The sequence below is a fragment of the Portunus trituberculatus genome, chromosome 42 (assembly GCF_017591435.1).
Source record: "Portunus trituberculatus isolate SZX2019 chromosome 42, ASM1759143v1, whole genome shotgun sequence".
In the NCBI taxonomy this organism is placed as follows: Eukaryota; Metazoa; Arthropoda; class Malacostraca; order Decapoda; family Portunidae; genus Portunus; species Portunus trituberculatus.
In genome coordinates, this window is record NC_059296.1 from 19,003,027 (window position 1) to 19,030,834 (window position 27,808).

At 36.2% G+C, this 27,808-nt stretch overlaps 1 protein-coding gene across 5 annotated transcripts in view; it reads left to right on the forward strand.

Annotated features, from left to right (window-relative positions):
- The window catches only part of LOC123517692 (dedicator of cytokinesis protein 9-like), a 159,282-nt gene that overhangs the window by 111,923 nt on the left and 19,551 nt on the right, over positions 1-27,808 (forward strand). For 4 of the 5 annotated variants that reach the window (XM_045278044.1, XM_045278047.1, XM_045278046.1 and 1 more), the window contains 8 exons: positions 1,236-1,377; positions 3,285-3,323; positions 10,461-10,642; positions 11,291-11,371; positions 16,709-16,855; positions 23,311-23,574; positions 23,690-23,809; positions 24,144-24,262. In XM_045278044.1, the coding sequence (XP_045133979.1) occupies positions 1,236-1,377; positions 3,285-3,323; positions 10,461-10,642; positions 11,291-11,371; positions 16,709-16,855; positions 23,311-23,574; positions 23,690-23,809; positions 24,144-24,262 (1,094 nt within the window). The remainder of the gene's footprint in view (positions 1-1,235; positions 1,378-3,284; positions 3,324-10,460; positions 10,643-11,290; positions 11,372-16,708; positions 16,856-23,310; positions 23,575-23,689; positions 23,810-24,143; positions 24,263-27,808) is intronic. The other variant, XM_045278045.1, reaches the window with a different exon arrangement.

Sequence of the window (27,808 nt, forward strand, 5' to 3'; positions counted from 1 at the left end):
GTATATCTTGCTGTTTCAGGCCATTTATGCTCAATCAGGAACGATATCCTAGCATTTTACCAGTTTTTTATCAGGAAATTTAATCCCTAACTTTCTACACTTAACCCTCAGCTATCACACCTTCCACTGTTGCATTTCATTGCTATCATGTGTATTTAATAAGTTGCACATATGTCTATATAGCACATGGAATTACTGTTATCGCATGCCCATCATTCAAAAACTCCTGGGCTATGATGTCTCATGATAGTTGAGTTTCTCTCTATACTTTTATTGAGAAATAGTTCTTTACATATTTCTCCAATCTACCTATCCATCTTAGCTTCTAATCATCCACAATGAGATACTGTATTTGGCAGTATATAAGACATATAGTTTCCATTACTTTTACCTACTCTAACTGCATACATGTATATCATTATTTTATAACTGGTATTATTATCATTACCAGTGTTATCACTTTAAAAATTAATTTTCGTAAATATAAAGCAGTCTAATCTGTGAGGCTGTGATGCATGTTTATAAATATCAGGTGATCAACACTCTGACTCAATGCTATCTAGTGGTGAGAAGTAACAAGAAGTTCATGATCATAATAAAACACATCAACACTATCACCATTATGGCAGCAGGAGGAAAAAGATCAACCTACACAATCTCTTACAAATTGCAAGTGGTAGATTATGCCAAGAAGCATGGCAATACAACAGACAGCAGCAGCCATGGATTTAAGGCCACCACCTATGGAAAAAATTACAGGTGTCTGGCAACAGTAAGAAGACCAACTGAAGAGCGCAAGGAAAGATAAATGTTTCCTGCTTGTGTGATGTGCTGCTATATTGCTTTCAACAGTATATGCTTAAATACACTAAAATTGTTTTTCCTGAATTTGACTTGCTGAAATAAGTGTTCATCTTACATACCCATGTGTCGTATATGCCAACAAATAGGTTAGGTAAGGAAAGTGCTTTAAAATGTATGTTGTTATGATCCTTGATTAAGTTTTCGTTTTATATGGTATTCTTTCTTCATTGTTATACTGTTATATGTAATAAAAACTGGGCAAAAAGTGACAAAAAATGACAGCTTGGAGGTCTTGGTGTCAATTTGAATTATTGCAATTTCCGCTATTGTGTAGTTATTGATGCACCAATAAGGCATGATAGCGGAGGGTTGAGTATAGTAGAATATTACTATGATTTTTTTTATCTTCCCTGTTATCTTTCTTGTCTTAGGCTGCATTTTGTCAGCTGCACATTGCTGCTCTCATGGCAGAATATCTACGACACCAAGGAGAGTTCCCCGATGGCTGTCAGATCTTTTCCATTATATCAGACAACATTCCACGTGATGAGTCTAATTTACGTCTTGATGCAGGTAAGGTTTGATGTGCTGCAAATCATTGCTGTTTGTTATTTGTTGGAAGGTTTTGTTAGATGAAATATGAATTGCACTTGTGGAGACTCAATACTCGAACATCTTAATAGTTTAACTTTTCAATATTCAAACACAAAAGTTTGATTTGATACTAAAAAAAATACCTGATAGTCGAATGACCACACACATGGTTGTAAAACAAAGGCTCCCTGGCCTCTCCCTTCCCTCTCTACCAGTTGTGTTACTGCAGTCTTCAGAATAACATTCTCATGCGTTTTGTCTAGTTTTTCATTTTATAAATGTACATTAACACCAAAGACTTATTAGTGGTGAAAATATCTGGTAATCAAACGGCCGCATACATGGTTGTAAACAAAGCTTTGGCCTCTCCCTACCTGCCACTCCATTGTCTCATTCAGATACCAGTATTACAGATAATACCGAAGCAAAATACCACTATTCCGGTATACCAAATTCTTGTGCGCATCCCTAGTTCTGCTGCAGTCTTGAGAAAACAATATTCTTCTGCGTTCTGTCTGTAGTTTTTTTCATTTAGAAACTTACAATAGCACCAAAGAGGCTTATTAGTGGTAAAAGTAAGGAATATAGTGAAAGTCCAAGTATTAGTGAGCCACATCCCTCTACTAGTGGATTCACTGGAGGGAGGTTGTCAGAGGACAACCTCTCTCTTCTTCCCTACCTTTCTCCCCTCCTCTTCTATGTTATTCATCCCCAGCTTTCACTTACAGTTTGTATAAATCAAAATTATGAAAGAAAAATTACATTAAAATTTTTATAAACTTGAGGTTTTGCTAAGGTTAGAATGAATTACCTGATTTATAGGTATCAATAGTTGAACTTTTTGATACTTGAACAGCCATTTGAAACAAATTAAATTCAAGTATTGAGTCTCCACTGTTTTAAGAATAGAATATGTGCAGTGTAGAAATATAATCATAAGATTATCATAGATTTGCATGAAGTACGTATATCAAGATATCACGATCATTTATAGATGGAGCATACAAGAGTATACAAAATTATGAAAACACACACACACACACACACACACACACACACACACACACACACACACACACACACACACAAATGCAATTTTGTCTATATTATGGCATTGTTGTAGAACTTTCCTTCTGCTAGAAGAAGTCTAAAAAGACTGAACGTTTATGCTGTTATCTTGTATGTATATACATACAATTACATGAAAATGTAAATGGGAAATTTGTAGCTAAATCACAATTATTTTTTATCCAATCTAACTTTCTTTTATATATTTAGTTGAACCGATATATATTAGGCACATTCATCCTGACTAGCATCTCATGAAATGAACATTTTAAAAGCTTTCATTGCTATTAAGTGCCTAAGTATTACCTCAAGGGGCAATTTATGCTTGTGTTATGTCAGGTGCTAAGGTCTAAGGATACTAAGATAACTGAGCCAAATACCAAAAACCATGTTCATTTTTATTACAATTTCATACCAGCTATTTGAAATGTCTACTCACTGCATCAACCAAACTTGCAGTTGAGCTGTGTGCATTTTAAAGATTGTGCATGTAAATGTAATTAATGTAAAAATGCACATTTATTAATTTATCTTATAAATGCAGTATTGTAAAGTTTTCATGATCATGAAAATTCTAAAATTCAGAATTGATAAGCATAAAGTAAAACTTTCATTAGAGTAAGTTATGAATTAATAAAAGATTCATGATGTCTTCAAAAAGGGATTTAGAATATCTCCTTTCAGCATCTATTCTTAATTTAATATTTTTCAATAATTGAAAAGAGAATCATTGGCTGCATTAGACAGTTAGCTTGGTGCTGTGACTGCTCAATACTTATTTACTGCTTGCTGTGTCTTCACACTGATGTTCCTGTTAGATGATGCATGCAACTCCAAGCCTCCACGCTTTCACTCTGGTAGGTACCCACATGATTGCTGCTTGAGTTTTTGTGCACCATTCACATTACATTATGTGTGTGTGTGTGTGTGTGTGTGTGTGTGTGTGTGTGTGTGTGTGTGTGTGTGTGTGTTTACCTAGTTGTATATTGCAGGTTTTGAGCAGGGCTCATAGTGATCTGTCCCCATATTTACATTTATACAACTTTTTCTAAAATTTCTCCACACTTTCTGCTGCTACAATCTCTTCACTCAATCTGTTCCAAATATCCACCATCTTATGTGGAAAACAACTTTTTAATGTTTCTCGAACAATGAAACTCGTAATCTTCTTGGAATGTCCTCTTGTTCATCTACCTCCATACCAGGTCTTGTCTATCTATCTTTTCCATATGGTTTATTAACTTATACATCTTTCTTAGATCTCCTCTTTCCTGTCTGTCCTTCAAAAATGAGTACAGTGGAGACTCAATACTTGAACGTCTAAGTAGTCGAACTTTTCAATACTCGATCGCAAAAGTTTGATTTAATAAAAAAAAAAAAAATACCTGATACTCAAACACCCACACATGTGGTTGTAAACAAAGGCTCCCTAGCCACTGTCTCCCCTCCCTCCACCAGTTGTGCTGCCGTGATCATCAGAATAACATTCTAGTGCATTCTAGAATGTGTGTAGTTTTTCATTTATAAACTTACTTTAACACCAAAGGCTTATTAGTGGTGAAAATATCTGGTAATCAAACAGCTGCACATGTAGTCGTATATGAAGCTCTGTCCTCTCCTTTCTCGCAACTGTCACTCTCCTGTTCTGATGCTGAAATACCGGTAATACCAATAATACGGTATACCGGATGCTGGTGTGCATCCCTAGTCCTGACACAGTCTTCAAAAAAACAATATTCTTCTGCGTTTTGTCTGTAGTTTTTCATTTAGAAACTTACGATGGCACCAATGAGGCTTATTAGTGGTGAAAATAAGGAATCTAGTGAGAGTGCAAGTGTTAGTGAGCCAAATCTTTCAAGGAGTAGCACAAATCTCTCCACTAGTGGATTCCAAGGAGTAACACCAGGAGAAAAGTTACCAGACGTTTTCATGGATGGTGACTCGTCCTCCAATGACCTCCCTCCTCTTCCCCACCCTTCTTTTCCCTCCTCTTCTAATTCATCCATCACCAGCCTTCATTTACAGTATGTACAAATCAAAATTATAATAAAAAGTAAATTGAAATTTTTATATACTTGAGGTTTTGCTAAGATGAGAATGAATTACCTGATTTATAAGTATGAATAGTCAATTTTTTTTTATACTCAAACAGCCATTTGGAACGAATTAAGTTTGATCAAGTATTGAGTCTCCACTGTAGTTCCATTTCCTTCAGTCTTTCTTCATAGGGAAGATCCTTTATTTTTTTTATTTATTCATTTGATTTATATATATATATATATATATATATATATATATATATATATATATATATATATATATATATATATATATTCATTTAATTTTATTTGTTTATTCATTTATTTTTATTTATTTTTATTTATATATTTTTTATTTTATTTTTTTTTTTTTTATTATTTTTTTTCCGGTGTGTGTATGTATGTATATTTTCCTAGTTGTATTTACCTTGTTGTATTGTATAGGGTTTGAGCAAGACTCATAGTCTTCTGTCTCCATGTCTCCCTTTATCCAATTTTTCCTTTAAGTTATGCACATTATTTGCTGTAACAACTTCATCACTCAATGCATTCCACTTTTCCACTGTTCTATGTGGAAAACTATATTTTCCAATATCCTACACACACTGCCTCATCCAAATCTTTTTTACATGTCCTCTTGTCCTTCTAGCTTCTGTCACCACCACCAGGTCTTCCTTGTCTATTTTTTCAATGCCACTTACTATTATATACAATTTTATTAGGGCTCCTCGTTGTCTTTTATCTTGTAAGGATGGTAGTCCCATATCTTTCAGCCTTTCCTCATATTTTAGGTCCTTTAGTTCCGGCACCATCTTTGTAGCTATCTTCTGGATCCATTCTAATCTTCTTATATCTTTTTTAGAGCTCGGTGACCACACCACTGCTGCATATGGACGTATCATGCTCGTAATATTTTTTTCATCATATCTTTATCCATGAATTGAATTACTACTCTTATATTAGTCAACATTTTATATGCTAATCCAAATATCTTACCTAATGTGTTTTTTAGGGTTCAGATTTTTCTGTATAATCACTCCCAGATCTTTTTCTTCTTTAGTCTTCATTATTTGTTCCTCTCCCATCAAATAGTTCCATACCAGTCTTCTGTTACTCTTTTGCAATTCCATTATGTGACATTTCTTGGCATTGAACTCTAATTTCCACTTCTTACTCCACTCGTAGATTTTGTTTATATCATCATGCAGCAGCAAACAGTCCTCTCGGATTTTGATTACTCTTAGCAATTGGGTATCATCAGCAAACAAATTAGTATAACTGGTTACCACATTTTGTATGTCATTTACATATACTACCTGGAACATAATGGGAGCTAACACTGACCCTTAATGTGGCACTCCACTTGTTACTTTACCCCAAGATGAGTATGTATCTCTGATCACAGTTCTCGTCTTTCTGTCCTTTAAGTAATCCCTCATCTAATCTAACAAAGTTCCTCACAGTCCTCCAATGCTCTCTAACTTCCAAAGTGGTCTGCCGTGAGAGACTTTATCAAAAGCCTTTTTTATGTCTAGGTATACCGTGTTCACCCATCTGTCTCTGCTCTCCAGTTCTTCTATTACTCTTGAGTAGAAACTTAATAAGTTTGACACACATGACCATCTTGTCCTGAACCCAAATTGTCTATTCGATATAACTTGTTTTTCTTCCAGATAATTAACCCATTTTTTCTTTGATAACAATTTCATATATCTTCCCTACAACACTTGTAAGTGATACTGGTCTGTAATTTAATGGCTCAATTGACTTTCCTCCTTTGAATATTGTGATTATGTTGGCTCTCTTCCATTCCAGTGGTACTCTTCCTTCATTTGATAAACTTGTAACCATTTCCCAAATTGGATCTAACAGCTGCAGTGGTATAGTGGATAAGGTGGTGAGTGTGGGATCGTGCAAACGTCCGTGCGTAGGTTCGAATCTCACCACATACCGTTTTGAAGCTATGGCATTTCTTGAGTGGTTTAAAGTTACCTACATGTCACCATGATACCCAGGTTCTAGGTGGTTACATCAAAGATGTGCTTAGGTGCTGATATGGGCCCTAATATGGGTACCACTATAAATAAAATTGCCTGCGCTACTAATGGGCGGAAGCTTAACAACGCTTCCCACATATACTTTTTAAGTATGCTTACAGGCACTATAGGCTATAATGCAAAAAATTAAATTCTTTTAGAGCTCAGCCTGTTACACCATCTGGCCATTGCTTTTCTGACATCCAAATCACCTAGTAGTCTTCCGGTATCTTCTTTGTGCACTATGATTTCCTGCAATCCTCAGCAACACAACGTCCTATTTGGTTTTGCAAATCCCTCTTCTTCAGTGAACACAATTTTGAAGCTCTCATTATTTCACTCATTTCCTTTGCTGTTTAGGTATGTCGTCTCTCCTGTAATAATTTTTTCTATTGTTTCCTTATTCTTTATCTTACCATTTATAGATTTGTAGAAAAGCTTGGGTTTATCTTTGCTTCTTTGCACCACATCTTTCTCAAATTTTCTTTCTTCCTCTCCTTACTCTGATATACTAATTTCTCACATCCTTATACTACTGTCTGTTATTTTCATTTCTCTGCTTTTTGAGTTACTTCCAAACTTTATCTTTTGCCTCTTTAGCTTCTATACATCTAGTATTGTACCAAGTGTGTATATTTTTCTTTACTCTATAGATAAGTATGTATTTCTTCACTCCTTTGTTATATTTGTGTAGAAATATTTCATATTTCTCCTATATTGTCCTTCCATTCATAATGTTCCCCCATTCAATACCAGCAAAAAAAAATTTCAACTTTTCAAAATCAGCTCTTGCATAATTTAATCTCTCTTTTTTGTAGTCTTCTCTGTATCTTATCCCATCCTCTTCCTGTATTTCCAACACTAATGTTACATGATCACTTCTTCCCATGGAACTAAGGTGTTGTATGCTGGCAGGGGACTCTGGCTTCTTTATGAATATTAAGTCAAGCAACGATGATTCTTCTTCCCCCCTGTACTGTGTTGACTCTTCCACCATCTGATCCATTGTATTAACCATTGTAACACCTCCTTGTGTCATTGTCCAGCATTACCCATTACTTCCATCTCTCTCCAGTTTACTCTCTTACAGTTAAAGTCTCCTACTAATAGTATTTCTATATCTCTTTTTAACATATTATCTAGGCATTTAATCACTTCTCTTTGCATATCCTTATGTTCCTCAGTTCCCATGTATTTGTCTTAGGTGGCACATATGTAAATATGATTTTCCTTTTCTTCAATTCCTCTATTTTGATTGTTACTCCCATTACTTCCACCATACCATCACCATATTGCACTTCCTCCACACATATATTATCACGAACCATTATTAGCACTCCTCCTTCCCCTTTTCCTTTTCTGTCTCTTCTCCAGCTGTTATATCCCTCTTCTTTAAACCTAACATGGATCTCCTCTTTTAACTTTATTTCTACTATGCACATTACATCCGGTCTTTTTTTCTTTCAAATAATCTCTAATCTCCAACACAGTGGATAACAACCATCTATATTAGTACAAGTCACTCATAGTTTCTTGGCCTCTTCCATGACCTCCTCACTCTTCCGAAGATACCATTTCTTTAGTCTCATATCTAGAACCCTCCAGTAGAAATTCTTTTTCTCGATCTCAGTCCTGTTTTAGTTTTTTTCCTTAGCTTAATTTCTTAGCACTTTCTCCTCCCTCTCTTCCATGTTCATATCTCTTTTTATCCATATAACCTTACATTCAGTATCATCAGCCAGTTTCCCTTTTCTTGTCATAATTTCCTCCACTGCCACCTGTGATCTCATTCTTACTTTCATTGGTTTCTTACCCCCTTCACTAAATCTTTCTAACTTAATCACCTTCTCCACTTCCTGATCCAACTCCTGTGTGCTGTCCTGGACCTGTTTCACAATAGTTTTGGTAATTTTTTTCTCTTTTCGCTCCCTCACGAACTTGTTTGGAATTTTTTTTTCCTTCATCCCAAAAATTAAGATAAATTTCCTGTTGTTCACTGTATATTTCACTAGATCTTTCTCCTTAATGACTTGTATAACATTGTCCTTTGTCTTTTCCTGAATTTGCTTCCTCACTACCTCTGAAAATTTAACTTTTTCCTCTTCCTGTTCCTGTTTCCTTGCATTTCATAGTTCTTCCAATTTGCTTTCACCCATTCCACTCTCTACTTTATCCTCCCCATCCTGTATTTTTTTTTCTGTAGAGTCCTTAAGGAATCTTTATACTCACAACATGTAGCCTTGGTATATGATTTTGTTTCTTTATCTCCTGCATCTCCTCCTTCATCCATCTCTTGATTTATTTCTCTTACTTTCTCACATTCCTCTATTATCATTTTAGTTCAGTGCTTTCTTTTATCTTGTTTTTCCATCATACTTGACATCACCTCCTTCATGTATCTTATCTCCCTTTCCACTTTTATCAGTCTCCTCATGTTACCTCTTTCCTTTCTAAACCCAGAAAAATCCTTGTCCGTGTTATCATCACCCAGTCTCTTCAGGCCAACTGGTTTTTCGATAAACCTTTGGTTTTCAAAACATGGCATTTGTTTTGGTCCCATATGTCTGGTAGTGCCACCTACTTCCTTCTCTCCCTCCATATTCCACTTTATATTGTACCCAAATCTTGTTTACTTTGGAGATGGGAGGACCCTATGGCCCCTATCCCCTGTACATACAGTCTCGGTCACTGCAGGTTCCAACGCCTGCTGAAGTGCTTCCCCTAGGAGGTGTTTTTGCACATCTTGTTGGCGTGGCTTCTCGTGTGTGTGTGTGTGTGTGTGTGTGTGTGTATGTGTGTGCTTGCGTACATGTGTGCGTGCATGCAAGTGTGTGAAGGAAGGAAAAATAATGAGCCTTTATATTTTGTGTCCTGTTGTTACCATAGTGTTAATGCTAAGTCTCATTTTTTTTAAATATGTATATTAATTTAATGAAAAAAAAAGTTAAGCTGGAAATCCACTTTAAAAAATAATTCCCAAACTCTCAAAAATCTTAGAAATGTTTTAAAAATGGTATAATTAAAAATTTAATCAATAAAAGTAGTTTTAATTAAATTGGTTAAAGTGTGATATATGTTTGATGAAGTAAGGTTTTGAGGATAAGGAGTGCTGACTTCCTAGCACTTGCATTTTTCTCTTGCCTTTCAAGGTGTTTTAGCTCCTGTTATATTCTTTTCCTCTACTCCATCCTGTCCTTGTTGCTTCAGTGCTTGCTTTCCCTCCTCGTCTTCGGAATCTTAGTGTTCTCAATGTAATAGGCCACTCTTTTGGCATGTCATCAGATGTTTTCTGTTTGCTGTGCCTGTTCTGAGTAATGAGTTTATTTAAATGCATAATTATTCATGTATTTCTCTAATGTGTGATAACTTTTACTTTACTCATTTCAGTGTTTATCACCAATTCTTGCAGAGTGGCATGTGCTTCCAAAATTATTGAAAGTTCATGAGTTGTTATTCTAGGCCTTCAATATATATTTCAGCTTCTCCTTTTCACCTTTCTTTTCCTTAGTATTCTTCCTTGTTTTGATGATTATTTCACACTATGTTCAATATGAGACAACAGAAGGGTTGTGACTGTACTCTATAGTCACAGCCAGTTGATTAATGACTGACTACTCATCATGGTCTAGAGTCTAGACAATTTTATATAAATTTGTCGTATTTCTATTTGAATTTGTCATCTCCTTTTATCCAAGCCAGGTAGACACTATGAGCTTTTTTAAAGATGATTGAAGAATATCACATGTATAGTAACTGGCTAAGATTCCCCAAACCATATTTTTCTAAGTCATCTTCAATTTTCAATTGCTGAATTATCAACTCTGGTGTCTTTTAGAAATACAAAATCCCACAGTTGGTAAGGGATTATCAATGTGTATAAATAGTTAACATGCCTTGATATTTCTAAAACTTCTTACAGGACTGGTTGACACTGTCTTCACAATGGACTCATTGATAAACCAGCTGGAGTTGGCTGGTGGGATGGTGGAACGATCTGAACGTTATGAGTTGCTGGGCAACTTGTACCGGATTCTTATTCCTATTTACGAGGCTCGGCGCAACTATCCAGCCCTAGTTCAATGTTACTCCCACTTATACCAGGTAATGAATATATATATATATATATATATATATATATATATATATATATATATATATATATATATATATATATATATATATATATATATATATATATATATATATATATATATATATATATATATATATATATATATATGCATGCTTTATTGACAGTTCTCTAATATAGACACTGTTGTGTATGGAATTGGTATAAGGATCATGGAACCTAATTCACTTTTTTTTGTCATTATTTATGGATTTCATTACACAAGAACTTGCTCTATTAGCAATTCAAATGGAACCAAAATGCTGCTTGTGGTGTCAAGACTTCCCTGTACACAATTCTTAAATAGTATGGTCATCTAGAGTCAGTGGACAGAGAGTTAGACAAGGCATGTGTGTAGAGGTGTACCCATATTATATTCTTATTTTATTTTGTTCTTTTAAGGTATTTAAGGAACATAATAGAAATATAAAAATCAAGAAATATGTTCAGGTTTATGTACATACCTTGCTTATATCTCTAAGATCTCGAAGATTCGGATGTGAATTTCATTTTATGATAACTAGTACAATACTTGTGATTTTGGTGAAATTTGGAGAAATCTGTATTTGTTTTGATAATGAACAGAATTCTGCCCTGCTGATGACGTGAATATTTTTCAGGCATATTCCTGTGTGGTGGAAGTCAATACCTCACAGAAGAGGTTGTTGGGTCGGTACTACAGAGTTGCCTTCTTTGGACCAGTAAGCATTTTTTTGTATTTTACTTGTTTATCTTTGAAGTCACTCTTACATTTGAAGTACATTTTAAACTTATTTTTTTTATTATTATTATTTTTATTTTATTTATTTATTTTTTTTATTTATTTATTTATTTTTATTTTTTTTTTATGTTTATTTTTTTTAGATCACATAGTCTCACATTTGGTTGTAATGCACATCTCATCCTTTAGCCTCCTTATTACCATGTTGGTGTAGTCAGCTGCTCACTGTCACTTGTTGTGAGGGTTCTGCATCTCATAACATAACATAAATAATAACATAACATAAATAACAAAGGGCCACCAGGGCCCATCTAGGTTATCCTGTATCAGTCACACAGCGACCTCGTCATCAGTACTTAAAGATACACTTACAAGTACACAATACATTATATACTAATTCTAAATATTTGGCCCATTAACAGGGCTAAGTCCTGCAGCGAATTCCTCTACAATCTGTGATCCCCATACATGGGGATCATGTCTTGTTTAACTATAGTAAATTTCTTATAAAAACTATCATGCAGCACTATACATAATTATAAATCTAATAAATTTAAGTGCTTATCTAATCTGTTTTTAAACATTGTCAAACTAGTGCTATTTACAACCGTCTCTGGCAATGCATTCCAGAAGTCTACCACCCTATGACTAAAGAAATATTTTCTTATATCTAACCTGCAGCCTTGCTTTCTAATCTTCCTGCCATGATTTCTAGTCCTACTTCCCTCCTCTAAGGTAAAGAAAGATCTCACATCTATGTAGTTTGTATCTGAGAACATTTTAAATAACTCTATCATATCCCTCTTATACATCTCCTCTCAAATGAAAACATGTTTAATTCCTTTAATCTATCTCTATACTCCAGGCGCTTTAATGCTGGTATCATCCTAGTTGCTCTTCTCTGAACTGCTTCTAACATGTTGATATCCTGCCTATAATGGGGTGACCAGGCCTGTATGCAATACTCTAAATGGGGCCTAACATAGGAATTATATAAGCTACGCACCACTTCCTTACTTTTATAACTAACATTTCTATTTATAAAACCCAGGATCCTATTTGCCCTATTTCTTGCTTCTAAACATTGCTTTGAAAATTTCATAGTCCTGTCTATCACTACTCCTAAATCCTTTCCTTCCTCTACTGCCTCTAGCCAACATCCCTCCATCTCATAGCTAAAGTTTGTGTTGTCTTTACCTAAATGCATAACCTGACACTTTTAGAATTAAACTCCATCTGCCACCTGTCTGCCCATGCTATCAGCCTGTCCAGGTCTCGTTGTATTCTGTAATTGTCCTTTTCACCCTGTACTGCACATGCTATCTTAGTATCATCTGCAAACTTTGATACTTTGCTACTAATTCCTATATCTAAATCGTTAATGTACACCAAGAAAAGAAGAGGTCCTAGCACTGATCCTTGGGGTACCCACTAACCACTTCCTTCCACTCAGACATTGCCCCATTTAATACTACTCTCTGTTTCCTATCAGAAAGCCATTCACTAATCCAATCAACTAACCTACCCCTATCCCATGTAGTCTCAATTTGTACACTAGCCTCCTATGCGGTACCTTATCAAACGCCTTGCTAAAATCTAGATATATAACATCTATGCTATTTCCATCATCTAACTCCTTGGTAATATATTCTAAGATATCGAGCAAATTTGTAAGACAGGACCTCCCTGATCTAAAGCCATGTTGGGTATCTCTAATTAATCTATTCTCATTTAAATGCTCCCAAATACTACCCTTAATGATTTTCTCTAGTATCTTACATACTATACTAGTTAAACTGATCGGTCTATAATTATTCGCATCATCCTTCCTACCTTTTTAAATATTGGAGTAACATTAGCTAACTTCCAGTCCTGAGGTATCTCAGCAAACCTAAGTGATCTTTCAAAGATTAACTTAAGTGCTTCAGAAATACTGTCTACACCCTCCCTAAGTACTCTGGCATGTAGCTCATCAGGACCACTAGCTTTCCTATCGTCTAGTTCAAGAATAAATTTCCTAATAATTCCCGGTTTTATATCAATATTTTCTAAAGCTCTTAAACTACTCGTCGCACTGTTTGTAACAGGATTTCCTATTCTTTCCTAGTAAATACTGAAGAAAATTGTTCATTCAATAATTCTACTATGTCTTCATTTTGATCCACTACTACACCATCTTTTCTGAGTGGTCCAATCCTATCCTTATTTCTTTTATCACTGACCTTGTAATAACTATATAATTTTTGGGATCTTTACTCCCAGCTCTAGCTAGTTTTATCTCTGCCTGCCTTTTACTTTTTTTATAACCTTACTCAAATCATCCCTGACCTGTCTGTACCTAATCAAATCTACATCTTCCCACTTTTCTGCAACTCTCTATATGCCCTCTTCTTCTCTCTGATCTGTCTACCTATCTCATGAGTCCACCATAATGGCTTCCTGTTTCTCTGCCTTATATCTTTGTAAGGGATACACTGCATCACTATACCCTTTACTACAACCTTAAAAATATCCCACATCTCCTGTGCAGTTTTATTTCCAAAACTATCTTCCCAGTTTACCTCTCCTAATAACTGACGTAACCTACCATAATTGCCTTTCTGATAGTTTGGGACTCTAGTCTTATTCACTATATTATCCCTACTGGAATTAATGATAAATCTAATTATATGATGGTCACTGTTTGCTAAAGTCTCTCCTACCTCAACTTCCTTTAAACAATGCTCAATATTTGTTAGTACTATGTCTAAAACCTTCCTCCCCCTAGTAGGTTTATCTACCATCTGCACTAAATAGTTATCCTGAAAACTTTCCATAAACTTATTTTCACTAGCATCTCCTACCATCCTCTCCCAGTTTACTGACTTAAGATTAAAATCCCCTAAGATAATTGTCTGACTAGTACACCCCCTATTTATCTCATCTACCATAAGGTTGTCTACATCTGCTGACTGGTTAGGTGGTCTATAAAAACTCCTACTCTAATAACCTTACTTTTGTTTACTCTAACATCCAGCCATAAGGACTCTACTCTGTTATCTACCTTAATACCATTAACCTGACTGGAAATGAAGGATTTTTTTACATAAATAACTACTCCACCTATCCTACCAATTCTCTGGTGTAAATACATAATGTATCCATCTACTTCATATTCTTTCCTATTTTCCTAAACTTTTCCTCATTTACCCATGCCTCTGTGACACATACAACATCTAAGTCCTCCTCAACTATATAACTAGATAACTCGTCCTTCTTGTTCCTAAGACTCCTGGCATTTACATAAAAACATTTAAGTCCTGCTACCTTCCTAGATGCTGTCTCCTTATTTGGAATCCTAATCTTATTCTCTCCTATTTGCACCTGGAAATCTTTCCTAATCTTTTCACTATCTCTGTTTATCCTATCTAATTTATGTCTAACATCTTTCTTCTGGAATGCATTTGCTACCTCACCCCTACACTCCATCCCAACTCCCCTCCAGACATCCACTCAGCACATCCACACCCTTCCTACTCAGATGCACACCATCCCTAGCATACAAATCCCTTCGCCCATAGAACCTATCCCATACATCCACAAAGCTGACACCCACATCCTTACACATCCCTTTTACCCGATCATTCACACCAATGGCTCTAGACAACCATTCCTGCTAACATACACACGAGGCAAGATTCCTGACACTACACACCTCCTACCACTCTCCCTTATCTTGCCTAACATTTCCCGAAATCTTGCCACTAACTCCTCCGACCCATCTGCTCTGACATCGTTCCCACCTACATGCAAAACTACTACACCCTCCCTCTCCATCCCCCCAACCCTCTTCTGCACCTGCTCACTCACTGCCTTCACACCTGCACCAGGCATACACACGTTCGTCCTCCTATCCCTGTCTTTCCCACAGAAAGTGCTATCTAAATACCTAACCTGAGAGTCACCCACCACACACACCTGAGGTGTGCTAGGCACAACCCTCCTCCTACCCCTTTCTTTCTCCTTTCACTCACCACAACCACTTCATTCACTCCACTCTCACTCTCCTCTCCCCTCCAACAAACCGAACCTATTTTCACACTCAACAGGTTTAGTCCTATCCCCCTAACTGCCTCCGCTTTCCTTCCCTCGCAACCTGCCATCTCTGCCCATCCTGACTACTATCTTTCCCAGTCTGGCTCGCCTGCTCCCTCTTCCCCACTCTGCTCTTCCCGACAGAGGCCAAGCCACCCTGTCGCCCTCAGAAGGTCCAACCTTCGGCCTAACACTGATCTCCTGCCTAATTTTTCCACTGCCTCCCCAAGCCTCTTAACCTCCTCCTTCAACTCAAAGATGAGAACTTCGTTCGCACTTTTCCCCTCACTTAGCTTTCTCATTTCCTCTCGCAATTCTCGGTGCTCAAGAGAAAGAACTAAATTCTCGCTCTTGAGCCTACACACCATACACTCAGAAAAGTCAACGACCTTCCTGTCATGCCCACACATCTCACACACAACAAACTCTCCCAATCCCACCTCAACACTCTCTTTCACGCACTCAATCACACTCTGATATACCTCAGTAGCTACCGCCATACTAATTTACAATCTGTTAACTCACAAGAACACTATACGTAGCTAACAAACAAATTAAAATACTTGGTGACGGCGGGTGGGGAACCGCGGTGGTGGGGGGCCTAAGTGAGGTCAACTAATCCTCTTTCAAGGTCAACTTGATGGTTACAAGCCTAGTCTCCTCGCTCTACCAAAATACTTTTAACTCACAAACACTGATTCTAACCACTATTTCACTCTAATCTAACACTTGCAGTACACACTTTCACTTCACTAACACTCAAAAGCACCACACACAAACACCAAGCACAAACACCACTCGCTAACTATAAAAACAACAGCCAAAAACGGAGTGCACACACAACACGTCCACTCGCCACTGCAGCAGTAGAGTTTTAGAGTGATGTTCAGTTTGTCTTGACTTTAAAAACACTGTTTTCTTGTATATATGAGACAAAATGCCTTTTTCTTTATCTTTGTTTATTGAAAGAAAATGTTGATGTACTTATATTTAGAGTCAAACTGAGGACCTCATACTCCTGTCTGCATTTTATTGTAAGTTATAATTGATTAGCATACTTTGAGAATGACATTATTATACCATTCACTGAAATTTCATATGGATGCAGGTGCTCTCCCTCATAAATAAATGCTCTTACTTTGTTTTGGAAAAAGACCTTGAATAATTTTAAAGTTCATTTAAAAAAGTACTACATCCTATTCTTTGATTTACAACTAATGTGTAAATGCTCTCTATGTTTTAGACCTACTTTGAAGATGAAGCTGGGAAAGAATATGTGTATAAGGAACCTAAAGTGACTTCACTGGCTGAGATATCTGAACGTCTTTACCACCAATATTGTGATAAATTTGGCAAGGAGGCTGTGAAGATGATAATGGATTCAAATCCAGTAAGTTTTTGATTTTCTCAATCTCTTCTACCTTCACACTTGACTTTTTTTATCCGCTTTTTGAGATCCCACTGATGGACTGCTAGCCCAGTGCAGTATTCAACAACAGTTAACAAAAATTATGAAAACTTTGAATAAGATGTCTGAGACAGCAGCATTTAAGGTAAGTGTGAAGCAATCTTCAGCAAAAAAGTATATCATAAAATATCTTAGATATGGAATAGATATAGGATTAACTTAGACTAAACAAATATATGTAATAACTAATCACAAAGAATATTTGGATTATCTATTAAGTTCTTCAAGGGAAATGGTGTGTCTGTAAGGAAGTCTTTCACTGTCAGTCTGATGACTTTCTATGGAAATGTCATGGAAATTGAAGAAGAAAGAGATGATTAATAATATAGTTTATAGAAGGGTATTGGAAAAAGCTTAAGTTATCCCCAATAAAGGAAGAGAGAGAGAGAGAGAGAGAGAGAGGTGAATGGACTGGAATAAGTGGAGTGAAAATACTTTGTATTCCATGAGTTAAATATTAAATATGGTGGAGACTCAATACCCGAATGCCTTAATAGACTAACTTTTCAATGCTCGAATGCAAATGTTAATTTAATACTCAAAAAATACCTGATAGTCGAACGTCCACATATGTGGTTGGAAATAAAGGCTTCTTGGCCTCTCCCTTCCCCCTCTGCCAGTTGTGTTGCTGCAGTCATCAGAATAACATTGTCCTGCATTCTGTCCATAGTTTTTTATTTATAAACTTACATTAACACCAAAGGCTTACTAGTGGTGAAAATATCCGGTATTTGAATGGCCACACACGTGGTTGTAAACAAAGCTCTGGTTTCTTCCTCTCTGCTGCCACCATTATCCCATTCTGATACCAGTATTACTGGTAATACCCAAGAAAAATACTGGTATTCCAGTATACCGTATACGGGTTTACATTCCTAATTCTGCCAGTCATGAGAAAAACAACATTCTTCTGCATTTTGTCGTTAGTTTTTCATTTAGAAACGTACAATGGCACCAAAGAGGCTTATTAGTGGTGAAAATAAGGAATCCAGTGAGAGTGCAAGTGTTAGTGAGCCAGAAATCACACCAGACATTTTCATGGATGATGACTCGTCCTCCGATGACCTTCCTCCTCCTCCCCACCCTTCTTCCCTTCTCTTGTACATTTTCTATCACCAGCTTTCACTTACGGTATGTACAAATAAAAATAGAAAAAAACGCTGAAATTTTTATAAACTTAGGTTTTGCTAAGATTATAGGTATCAATAGTCAAACTTTTTGATACTCAAACAGCTATTTGAAACTGATTAAGTTCGAGTATTGAGTCTCCACTGTACATATCTCAGGATATGATTGTTCAAGTACAGTAATTACTCACATATCCGGATTACAGCAGCCAAGGCCCTGGTGGATACGTGAGATATCCGGATACACAGAATTTCCTCTCCCAACCCCTTATAAATTGAGAAAAAAAACATGTACATAACCCAAATGGGTAAGAAAACAATGAATGAAAGTACAGGGGATCCTCGCAATTCAACGGGGTTAGGGCAGTTTTTCATCAGTCGAATCAGTGTTTATTCGAATCGTGAAGCAATTTTTCCCATAAGATACTTCAGAATAAGGAGGGATAGGGACCAATCTCCAGCCTAGACCCCCCAAAACATCATTATAACTTCTAAAATTACTAACTTAGACTAAATCAGTACTATTAAAGGCTTCATTTATATCTAACTTTTTTTATTAAACACATTAAGGTGTTGTACAATACATTTTTGGAAATTAAAATACTTGCAGTGGTCTCATGGTACTTGTCAGTATTCTTCCAAATTGTTGATACTGTTGATCTAAGGACACCCATTTGCACTGCAATGACACTGTGAGCTATACCTGCCTCACACTTTTTTATAAGCTCAGGCTTATCTTTGAAAGGCAGGAAATTGTGCTTCTTAGAGCCGGGGCTGAAGGTGGCTTTGCGTGGCATGGTCGAAGCGACATGGAGGCAGGAGGTGGAATGGCAGAGCATGGCCTGCCTGGACAACAGCTGGGGCAAGACAGATGCAGAGGAAACGATGCACAGCCTGTGGATCGTTTCCTCTGCCAGATTTTCCAAATAAAAAGTAGCAGAAACAAGCTTGAAAAGTAGTGGATTTCACCACAGTATACCCCAGTACAAAAAATTACTACCTATTACTTTAACTGCTATATTTTGTACTTACCACTATCCACTCATATTGTTTTTCCATGGGGTTAGGGGGAGGGAAGTTGAGTCCTCTTTCATGATATATAATTTTTTCCATAAGTTTTCTCTGGCTTCTCTTTTATTTATAAATTATTTCCATTCTTATCTAGATTTAACCAAAATATTTTTCTTCTCAACAAAACTTAATTATTCTTATTGTCTTAAAGATTTTTCCTTTCACTTCCTGTGCATCACTTTTTTTTCAAAGATTTGCATTATCTAGTAAGTCATTTTCTTGACATACGGTGAGGTGAGAGAAGCGTGATGTCATCAGTTGCCCACTCACCACAAAAAAAGAAAAAGCACCATAACTACACCGTTCTCAATGTCACGGTTATTATTACTACTACTATTATTATTATTCTTACTTTTATTAACCCCTTCCTTACCGCAGCCACCCCCCGATATAAACAAAGCGTTCCCCTCCTATACAGCCCCTGCCCGTGTGCACGTGCCTCACGGCCAGATCTACACATTATATTTCTTTCTAACTCAGTGTTATGTACTTTTTTCTAAACATATTTTTGTCATTTTATTAATAAAAGAAAACGTAAACATAATCATAAATTGTGCACTAATCATTAATTCAGCACCACACATTCTGCACCTGGTGAGGGTGGCCCTGAGGCAGTCATAACTAGGCTGCTCCCCCTCACTTGCCGAGAGGGTTTCAACACTGCTGTCACTATCACTCTCTCCTATTTCTTTTTCAGGATCATAGTCTGAATCATATTCATCTGGAGAGTCTTCCAGTATATTCTCACTATCTGTCTCATAATTATGATAATCCTCATCGCTGCTACACGAAGCAGACGCCATTATCTCTAACTAGAGGCAATAGAACAGTTTCACCACGGCCGATACTAGAGAACTGATGTTCTTGGGGGGACTGGGAATAATATATGTCAAAGAATAGTGATTGGCTTTATAGTTTATGCATGAAAAATTAACTCCGATATTGATTGGCTAGTGGGGGGGATGGTTTTGTTATGCTGGGGTGGCTAAAAATAACGCCTCCAGTGTTTGTTTGTTTATAGTGCACCACGTGGAGCATGAAAAAGGCAAAATCCGCACTCAGGCCACGGTTATACACGGAAATGTATTGGTGTGATGCGCGCATATACGGCGGCATCTTCGGTACCACGAGGTCGCTTTTTGCGTGTGCGCGTACCTAAAACAGTCTTGCTGTATGGAAGGGGTTAATGTTGTTAATATCATTATTATTGTTAATATTTAGAAAAATTACAGAAGTAGCCCAATAATGTCATCAAGCAGCCCAAACATATCATGAAGTAGCCCAAAAAATCGCAAGTAGCGGATTATGAATTTAAGTAGCGCGTACCCTTCAAAAATAGCCCAATCTGCTACTTTTTGCACAATCTGGCAACACTGCGCACAGGGTAGCGTAGATTTACACTTCCGCCTGGCGGGCTGGGGACGAATTTGGGGTGGCGATGGATTTTGACCAGGTGGGTGGCGCGCGAGATATGAATGTCAAATTGGTGAGTCAGTCGGTCAAACCTTGAGGATTGGGTATTAATTAACTGAGTTCGAATTGGCAATAATTCGAACTGCGAACGGTCGAATCACGAGGATCCCCTGTACATTAAATGTATAATCTGGAACAAAAAATGGTTCATAAGCAGCACAAGGGTTGGTGGGATGTACACACAACAGTAAAGGCGGCGTCACACTAACACTTTTCCGGCAACTTTCTTAAGACTGCAAACTTTTGTCGACGCTCGTCGTCACACACAAGCCTTTGTTGCATTTGTCAACTGTAAACAAACATGGTGGCCCCTTCACCCTCCAGCTGGTTGTTGTTATTTTTTGGTTGCTATTTTTTGGCCTTTATTACTCTCTATGAGAAATTCTTCAAACAGCTTTGTTCACTCATAAACGACAGAGCAGCTCATCTTGGCCAGTTGCTGCCTTGGAGCGTTGCAGTCCCAGAGAAATGTAAACAAACAACTGAACCACTTTTCACTGCTAGGCCAGAACAAAAAGAAAAAAAAAATTATATATTCACCAGTCGCCTGCTGGTCACCCAGCCAGTCATCCCCATTACAGAACGAGCTCAGAGCTCATACTGACCGATCTTCGGTTAGGACTGAGACCACCACACACGTCTCACCACACACCGAGACAGCGAGGCCACAACCCCCTGAGTTACATCCCGTACCTATTTACTGCTAGGTGAACAGGGGCTACACATTAAGAGGCTCGCCCATATGCCTTGCCGCTCGTGGGATTCGAACCCATGCCTTCTTGGTTGTGAGCTGAGCGTGCTAACCACTATACTATATATATATATATATATATATATATATATATATATATATATATATATATATATATATATATATATATATATATATATATATATATATATATATATATATATATATATATATATATATATATATATATATATATATATATATATATATATATATATATATATATATATATATATATATATATATATATATATATATATATATATATATATATATATATATATATATATATATATATATATATATATATATATATATATATATATATATATATATATATATATATATATATATATATATATATATATATATATATATATATATATATATATATATATATATATATATATATATATATATATATATATATATATATATATATATATATATATATATATATATATATATATATATATATATATATATATATATATATATATATATATATATATATATATATATATATATATATATATATATATATATATATATACACACACACGACCCTTGAAACAACGGACCTCCCATCAACGGATTTTGGAAACTGCGGACAAATTCTGGAGTCCGATTTAATCTACGAACGAATATTAAAATGCGCGTTATTGTCCGTTCCTGGCAAATTATTGTCCGGTAAACTTCGTTTTCTGTATTGTTTATTAAGATTTATTAAACTGACCATGCTCATGTCATCTATTTCAGGTTATTTGTTGTACTTAATGCTTTGTAATACTGCTTGAATGATTTTTTAATGATTACACAGTATTTTACGTACATTTTATACAGTTTTTTACGTACTTTTGCAAAGAACAGACTTTTGCAATCTACGGACAGGGTCGTGCACGCATTTATCTGTTGTTTCGAGGGTCGAGTGTATATATATATATATATATATATATATATATATATATATATATATATATATATATATATATATATATATATACACATATATATACATATATATATACATATATACATATATACACACACACACAAATGTATTTACATCTACTTATCAAGATTCTATTAATTTGAGTTTATAGCATCATTCCAATTAACAAAAAAATTAATTTTATTATAAAATTGTTGATTAGAAGCCATAGATCTTAATTTGACAAAAAATTGATGCTAGAGGAAAATGGTACATTTCGTCTGACTCAAGACGACAGAAAGAGTTGACGGAACAGTTAAAAACGACGGAAATCATTGAAGACGATGGAAAAAGTGCTAGTGTGACGCCGCCTTAAGTGGTGGCGGGACGTACATACACTCCTGCCATGCTGGAATGACAAAGAACGCTACAAACTTGCCGAATAGCGCCGCCATTACTCGAGTTGTCGGTGAGTGAGAGTAGGAGGGCTTGGGAGTAAGTGCTGCTGCCTAGCGGGATTGAGGGATCGCTCGTGCAGTAGGTTTGAATACGCTTGGGGACAGCTCTGGATAGTGGTGATCTGGATACGCCACCAGTTACTGTAATTCCAAGTTGAAAACTCCCTACGCATATGTGCTTTCTCATTTTTACAAGAAACTGATGCATAAGTTATGTGTTGCAGTAGGTGCCCTCCTGTGTGGGCCTTCAACTCTCTTCCTCCTCAGCTATCTATGATGGAGTGGCATGTGACATAAAGCGATCACCACATTTTTTTTTTGTGTGTACAATGTACAGTCAATTCCTTACAGGAAATAGTTAGCAAATGACAGATTAAGTTTTTGTATGTGTCAGTGAAGAAGATGTACAAGCAATTTAGTGGTTATTAAATGTCAGTTTTTACTTCTTATACTTTAAAGAAGCAAATTTTCTATTTTAGAATTATACAGTAAATAAATATTTTAGTAATGAAACCATCTTAGTTCATGTTCATAGCATTTATACAAAATGTTTGTTTTAATTACAGGTTGAAGCAGATGAACTTGAATCTAGGTATGCATACATTCAAGTAACTCATGTTTCTCCTTACTTTACTGAGGAGGACCGAGTCAACAGACAAACTGAATTTGATCGCAACAATAACATCAATACATTTATGTTTGAAACTCCTTTCACTCAAGGAGGTAAGGCTCATGGGAAGTTGGAGGAGCAGTGGAAGAGAAGAGTCATCATTAAGACTGATTATTCTTTTCCCTACGTAAAGAAGAGAATCCTTGTCAATCATACAGAGGTAAAGGTATTTTGTTTTTTAAAGAGTGTGTACATAATTTATACTTTAAAGTCTAGAATAAACTTTTATCTCACTTAATGTATTGATACCATGACTTAAAGATCTGTGTTTCCAGGTTTTAGAAATGTCACCAATTGAAGTAGCAATTGATGAAATGGAGAGTCGGGCAAAAGAGCTTAAAGAAATAATCAACAAGAAACCAACTGATGTTAAGAAGTTGCAATTAAAACTTCAGGTATGAATCTTGGAGCATTTTGTGTGTTACAAAGGTGACTTGCTTTGACAAACCCTATTTACAGATTTCTGTTTTACAAACTTTTATTGATTAAATAAGAATTTTATAATAAATCAAAGAACATTCAGTTTCTTAAAAATGTCTGTTGATTAAGATTTTGCATTATGTTCTGTTTCGTCACAAAATTTATGACAACAGGAAAGTCAGCTTTATTTACAATCCCAAAATATTTTGCACTCTTATTACAAAAGGCAAGTAACTTTGTTAATGTCTCTATTTGCTCTGTGTTTTGATTTGATATATGAATGATTAGCATATTTTATCTTTATTGCAGGGAAGCATTAGTGTCCAAGTGAATGCAGGACCCCTGGCTTATGCTTCTACTTTCCTTGATGAATCACACTGTGCTTCATATCCTGTCAATCAAGTACTGCGGCTCAAGGATGTATACAGGTAAGATGAGTGTAAGAGTAGGAAGTCTACATAGTACACTTTAGTACACACATTAGTCTTTCCATCTATAATGGTCACATCATATATTCCATTCAAATAAGTAATTTTGATAGCTTCAATCCTAATGATCTTTCCACACCCAGGTCTCACTTGCTCATATACTTGCTTGTATTATAATTCCTTACTTGCATAGGATGGACCCAAGATTTTTACAATGAGCACATCTTCCAATGACATTTTTTTTTCTAATTATAATATTTATATTATGTATGTATTGTAGAAAAGTTTTTAATAGATTTCTAAATATCTGAAAATCTCATGTGTCAATTATTTTGACCAGCTTTAGTTGATATACATACATATTGAAGTATCAATAATGGATAGTTTTTTAAGTACTAGAGGGCATACACACACACACACGCACGCGCGCGTCACTGCCAAGAAAGGAAGTCCTGAAGACGGCTTGTCTCCGGCTGAGGACCGGGGAATGGTAGAAATTACCTATGGTGTTTACAGGGCCCGGGTATCTCTGTGGGTATAGTTAGTATCCTGTGTAGTGTCCTGCTCTCGAAAAGTACAGAAAGTGGGCCATTTTCAAGTGAAAATGGAGAGTGGTCCCTGATTGAAGAGTGTCGGCGGTGTTTTGTTTTGTTTTGGCCGAAACAGCTGGCAATAGCAATCATGACAAGTACTCCTAGAAATGTGCGTGACTTCGAGGGTTTTGTGACCACTTTAAGTGGACTAGATAAATTCGACATGGATGCAAGAATTCAGGCATTAGAAAGTAAGTTTCTAAATATTAGATCCATAGAAGAAAAGCTAGATAGAGTCATAGCAGAGAACGATACCTTCAAAAAAGAAATCTATATGTTAACGAGAGAGAACAAAGAGCTATTGAAAGAAAAAGTGGAAATGGAGAAAGAAAATCAACATCTAAGGAAACAATGTGATGAGATGAAGGCTAAACTCCTCGAAATGGAAAAGAAAATATCCAAAGGAGACTTGGGGAAGGAGGAATGCCTTAACCTAATTGATGCCAAAATGAAGGAAGTGAAACATGAACACCAAGAAGTACAAAAGTCCTTTAAGGAGATAATGAAAAAGCAAGAAAAAGAAAATAAAGCGATTACACAGAATGAAATGGTAAAGGCATTGAAGGAAAATGAGTATGTGGTGAGAGATATTGCTGAAAAGAAAAAATGCGTGATCATAACAGGTTTGAGGGAGGAAATTAACAGGAAATGGCAAGGTAGGAGGGATAAGGAAAATGACAAGATTAAGTTTTTACTGAATAAGATCTCCGAGGAGGAAGAATGCTTATATGCTGAGGTAGAGGAAAGTGTGAGACTAGGAGCTTTTGAAGAAGGCAAGACTAGACCATTAAAATTGAAATTAAAGTCTCAGGTGGCAGCCGAGGCCTTGCTGAGGAGGGCCTGGAAACTAAAAGACTACGAGGAAACCAAAACAATTTACATATGAAGAAATATGACACAGGATGAAAGAATGAAAATGAAAGAGCTTGTAACTGAAGTAAGAGAGAAGAATGAGGAAAGAACCGAGGAGGAAAAGACCAAGTTTTTTTGGAGGATGAGAAATGGGAGGCTGAAGAAGTGGTGGATAAAACAGACGGAATAGACATTACACTGACTGAAACATGGAAGAAAGAGATTAGGAATGGAATTCAAGTGACTTACACGAATATAGATGGATTTCTGTCTAAGAGGCTAGAATGTATGGATTACCTAAAAAACAATGAACCGGACATAATGTGTGTGGTGGAAACAAAGTTAAGGCCCGAAATAAAGCTAGATTGGTTTGATGTAAAACACTACAAAGTATGGAGAAATGATAGAAAAAATAAAGGAGGTGGTGGTATAATGGTTCTTACTAAGGAAGATCTGATAGTGAAGGAGGTGAACTATAGTAAGAGAAATGAGGAAGTGATAAGTATGCTTATAACAGATGGTAAGAGGGACATTAATATTATAACAGTATACATACCACCCAGAACGAGTGCTTGGAACTATGAATCAAATGGTGATGAGAAATACTCTGGACAGAATAAAGCAAGAACTCATCAGAAAGGATAGAGTGATGATAGTCGGAGACTTTAATTGTAAAGAAATAGTGTGGGAAGACTACGAAGTGGTGAATGGTGGTGAGTGGGCAGAGGAATTGTTAAACGTAGCAACAAATAACTTGATGACACAGTGGGTGAGATCACCAACAAGGTGCAGGGGACAGGATGTTGCAGCGAGGTTGGACTTGGTATTTACCTGGGGCATCTCCCTAAAAGAGGAAATTGAACATGAATGTTCCTTGGGGAAAGCGACCATGATGTCCTAAGTTTTGAGCTGGATACAGAATTATCTTTAGGGCAAATTATAACCATATAAGAGAGTTCTTTAATGAAATTGACTGGTCTGTGGTATACCAGGAAGGGGATATGCGATTGAAATACGATAAATTTATGGATTTATATAACTCTGCTGTGAAGAAGTTTGTGCCACATCACAGAAAGAGGACTTTAAATAATAAACAGTGGTTTAATAGAAATTGTGAAGAAGCAAAAAAGAACAAAGAAAAGGCATGGAAGAAACTTAAGAAAAACAGTGATGTATTATCAAGAAAAGTCTACAAAACAGCAAGGAATAGATATGTTGAAGTAAGGAGAACAGCACAAAAGGAATATGAACAGAGGGTGGTAGAAAACTGTGATAGTGACCCTAAAATGTTTTACAAATTCATAAATGGAAAACTAAATAAAAGGAGGCAATAGAAAAGGTAAAAATGGGGAAGAAGTATATGAGGATGCTGGAGATATAGCTGAAATTTTGAACGACAACTTTTGCAAAGTGTTTACAAAGGAGGAGCATTTTATGGGAGGAAGGCCTACGGAAATAAAGCAAATGCAGGACATCATGGTTACTAAGGAAGATGTAAGGAAAATTATAAGCAATCTGGATATTAATAAATCAATGGGGCCTGATGGCATATCTGGGAGGTTGCTAAAAGAATGTAAGGATCAATTGTTGAACCCCGTATTTGATATTGTGGAAACCTCCATACGAACAGGAATAGTCCCGAAAGAGTGGAAAAGAGCTGACATTGTGCCTATATATAAGAATGGTAGTAGAATGGAACCGTTAAATTATAGACCAGTATCGTTGACTAGTATATTGTGCAAGGTATGTGAAGAAGTAATTAAAGCTAAGTGGAGTGAGTATCTAGAAAGTGAAAACATTCTGAGTGAAAGGCAGTTTGGTTTCAGAAAAGGAAGATCGTGTATCCAATTTATTATGTTTTTATTCAAGAGTGACTGACATACTACAACATAGAGAGGGATGGGTGGATGCTATCTACCTGGACTTGAGAAAGGCCTTTGATAAAGTACCACACAATAGACTGATGTGGAAACTAAAGAAGATTGGAGGAGTAAATGATAAACTAGCAAAATGGATGGAAAATTACTTAGTGGGAAGAGAAATGAGAACAGTGGTGAGAGGAAAGAAGTCCGAGTGGAAGAAGGTAACCAGTGGAGTTCCA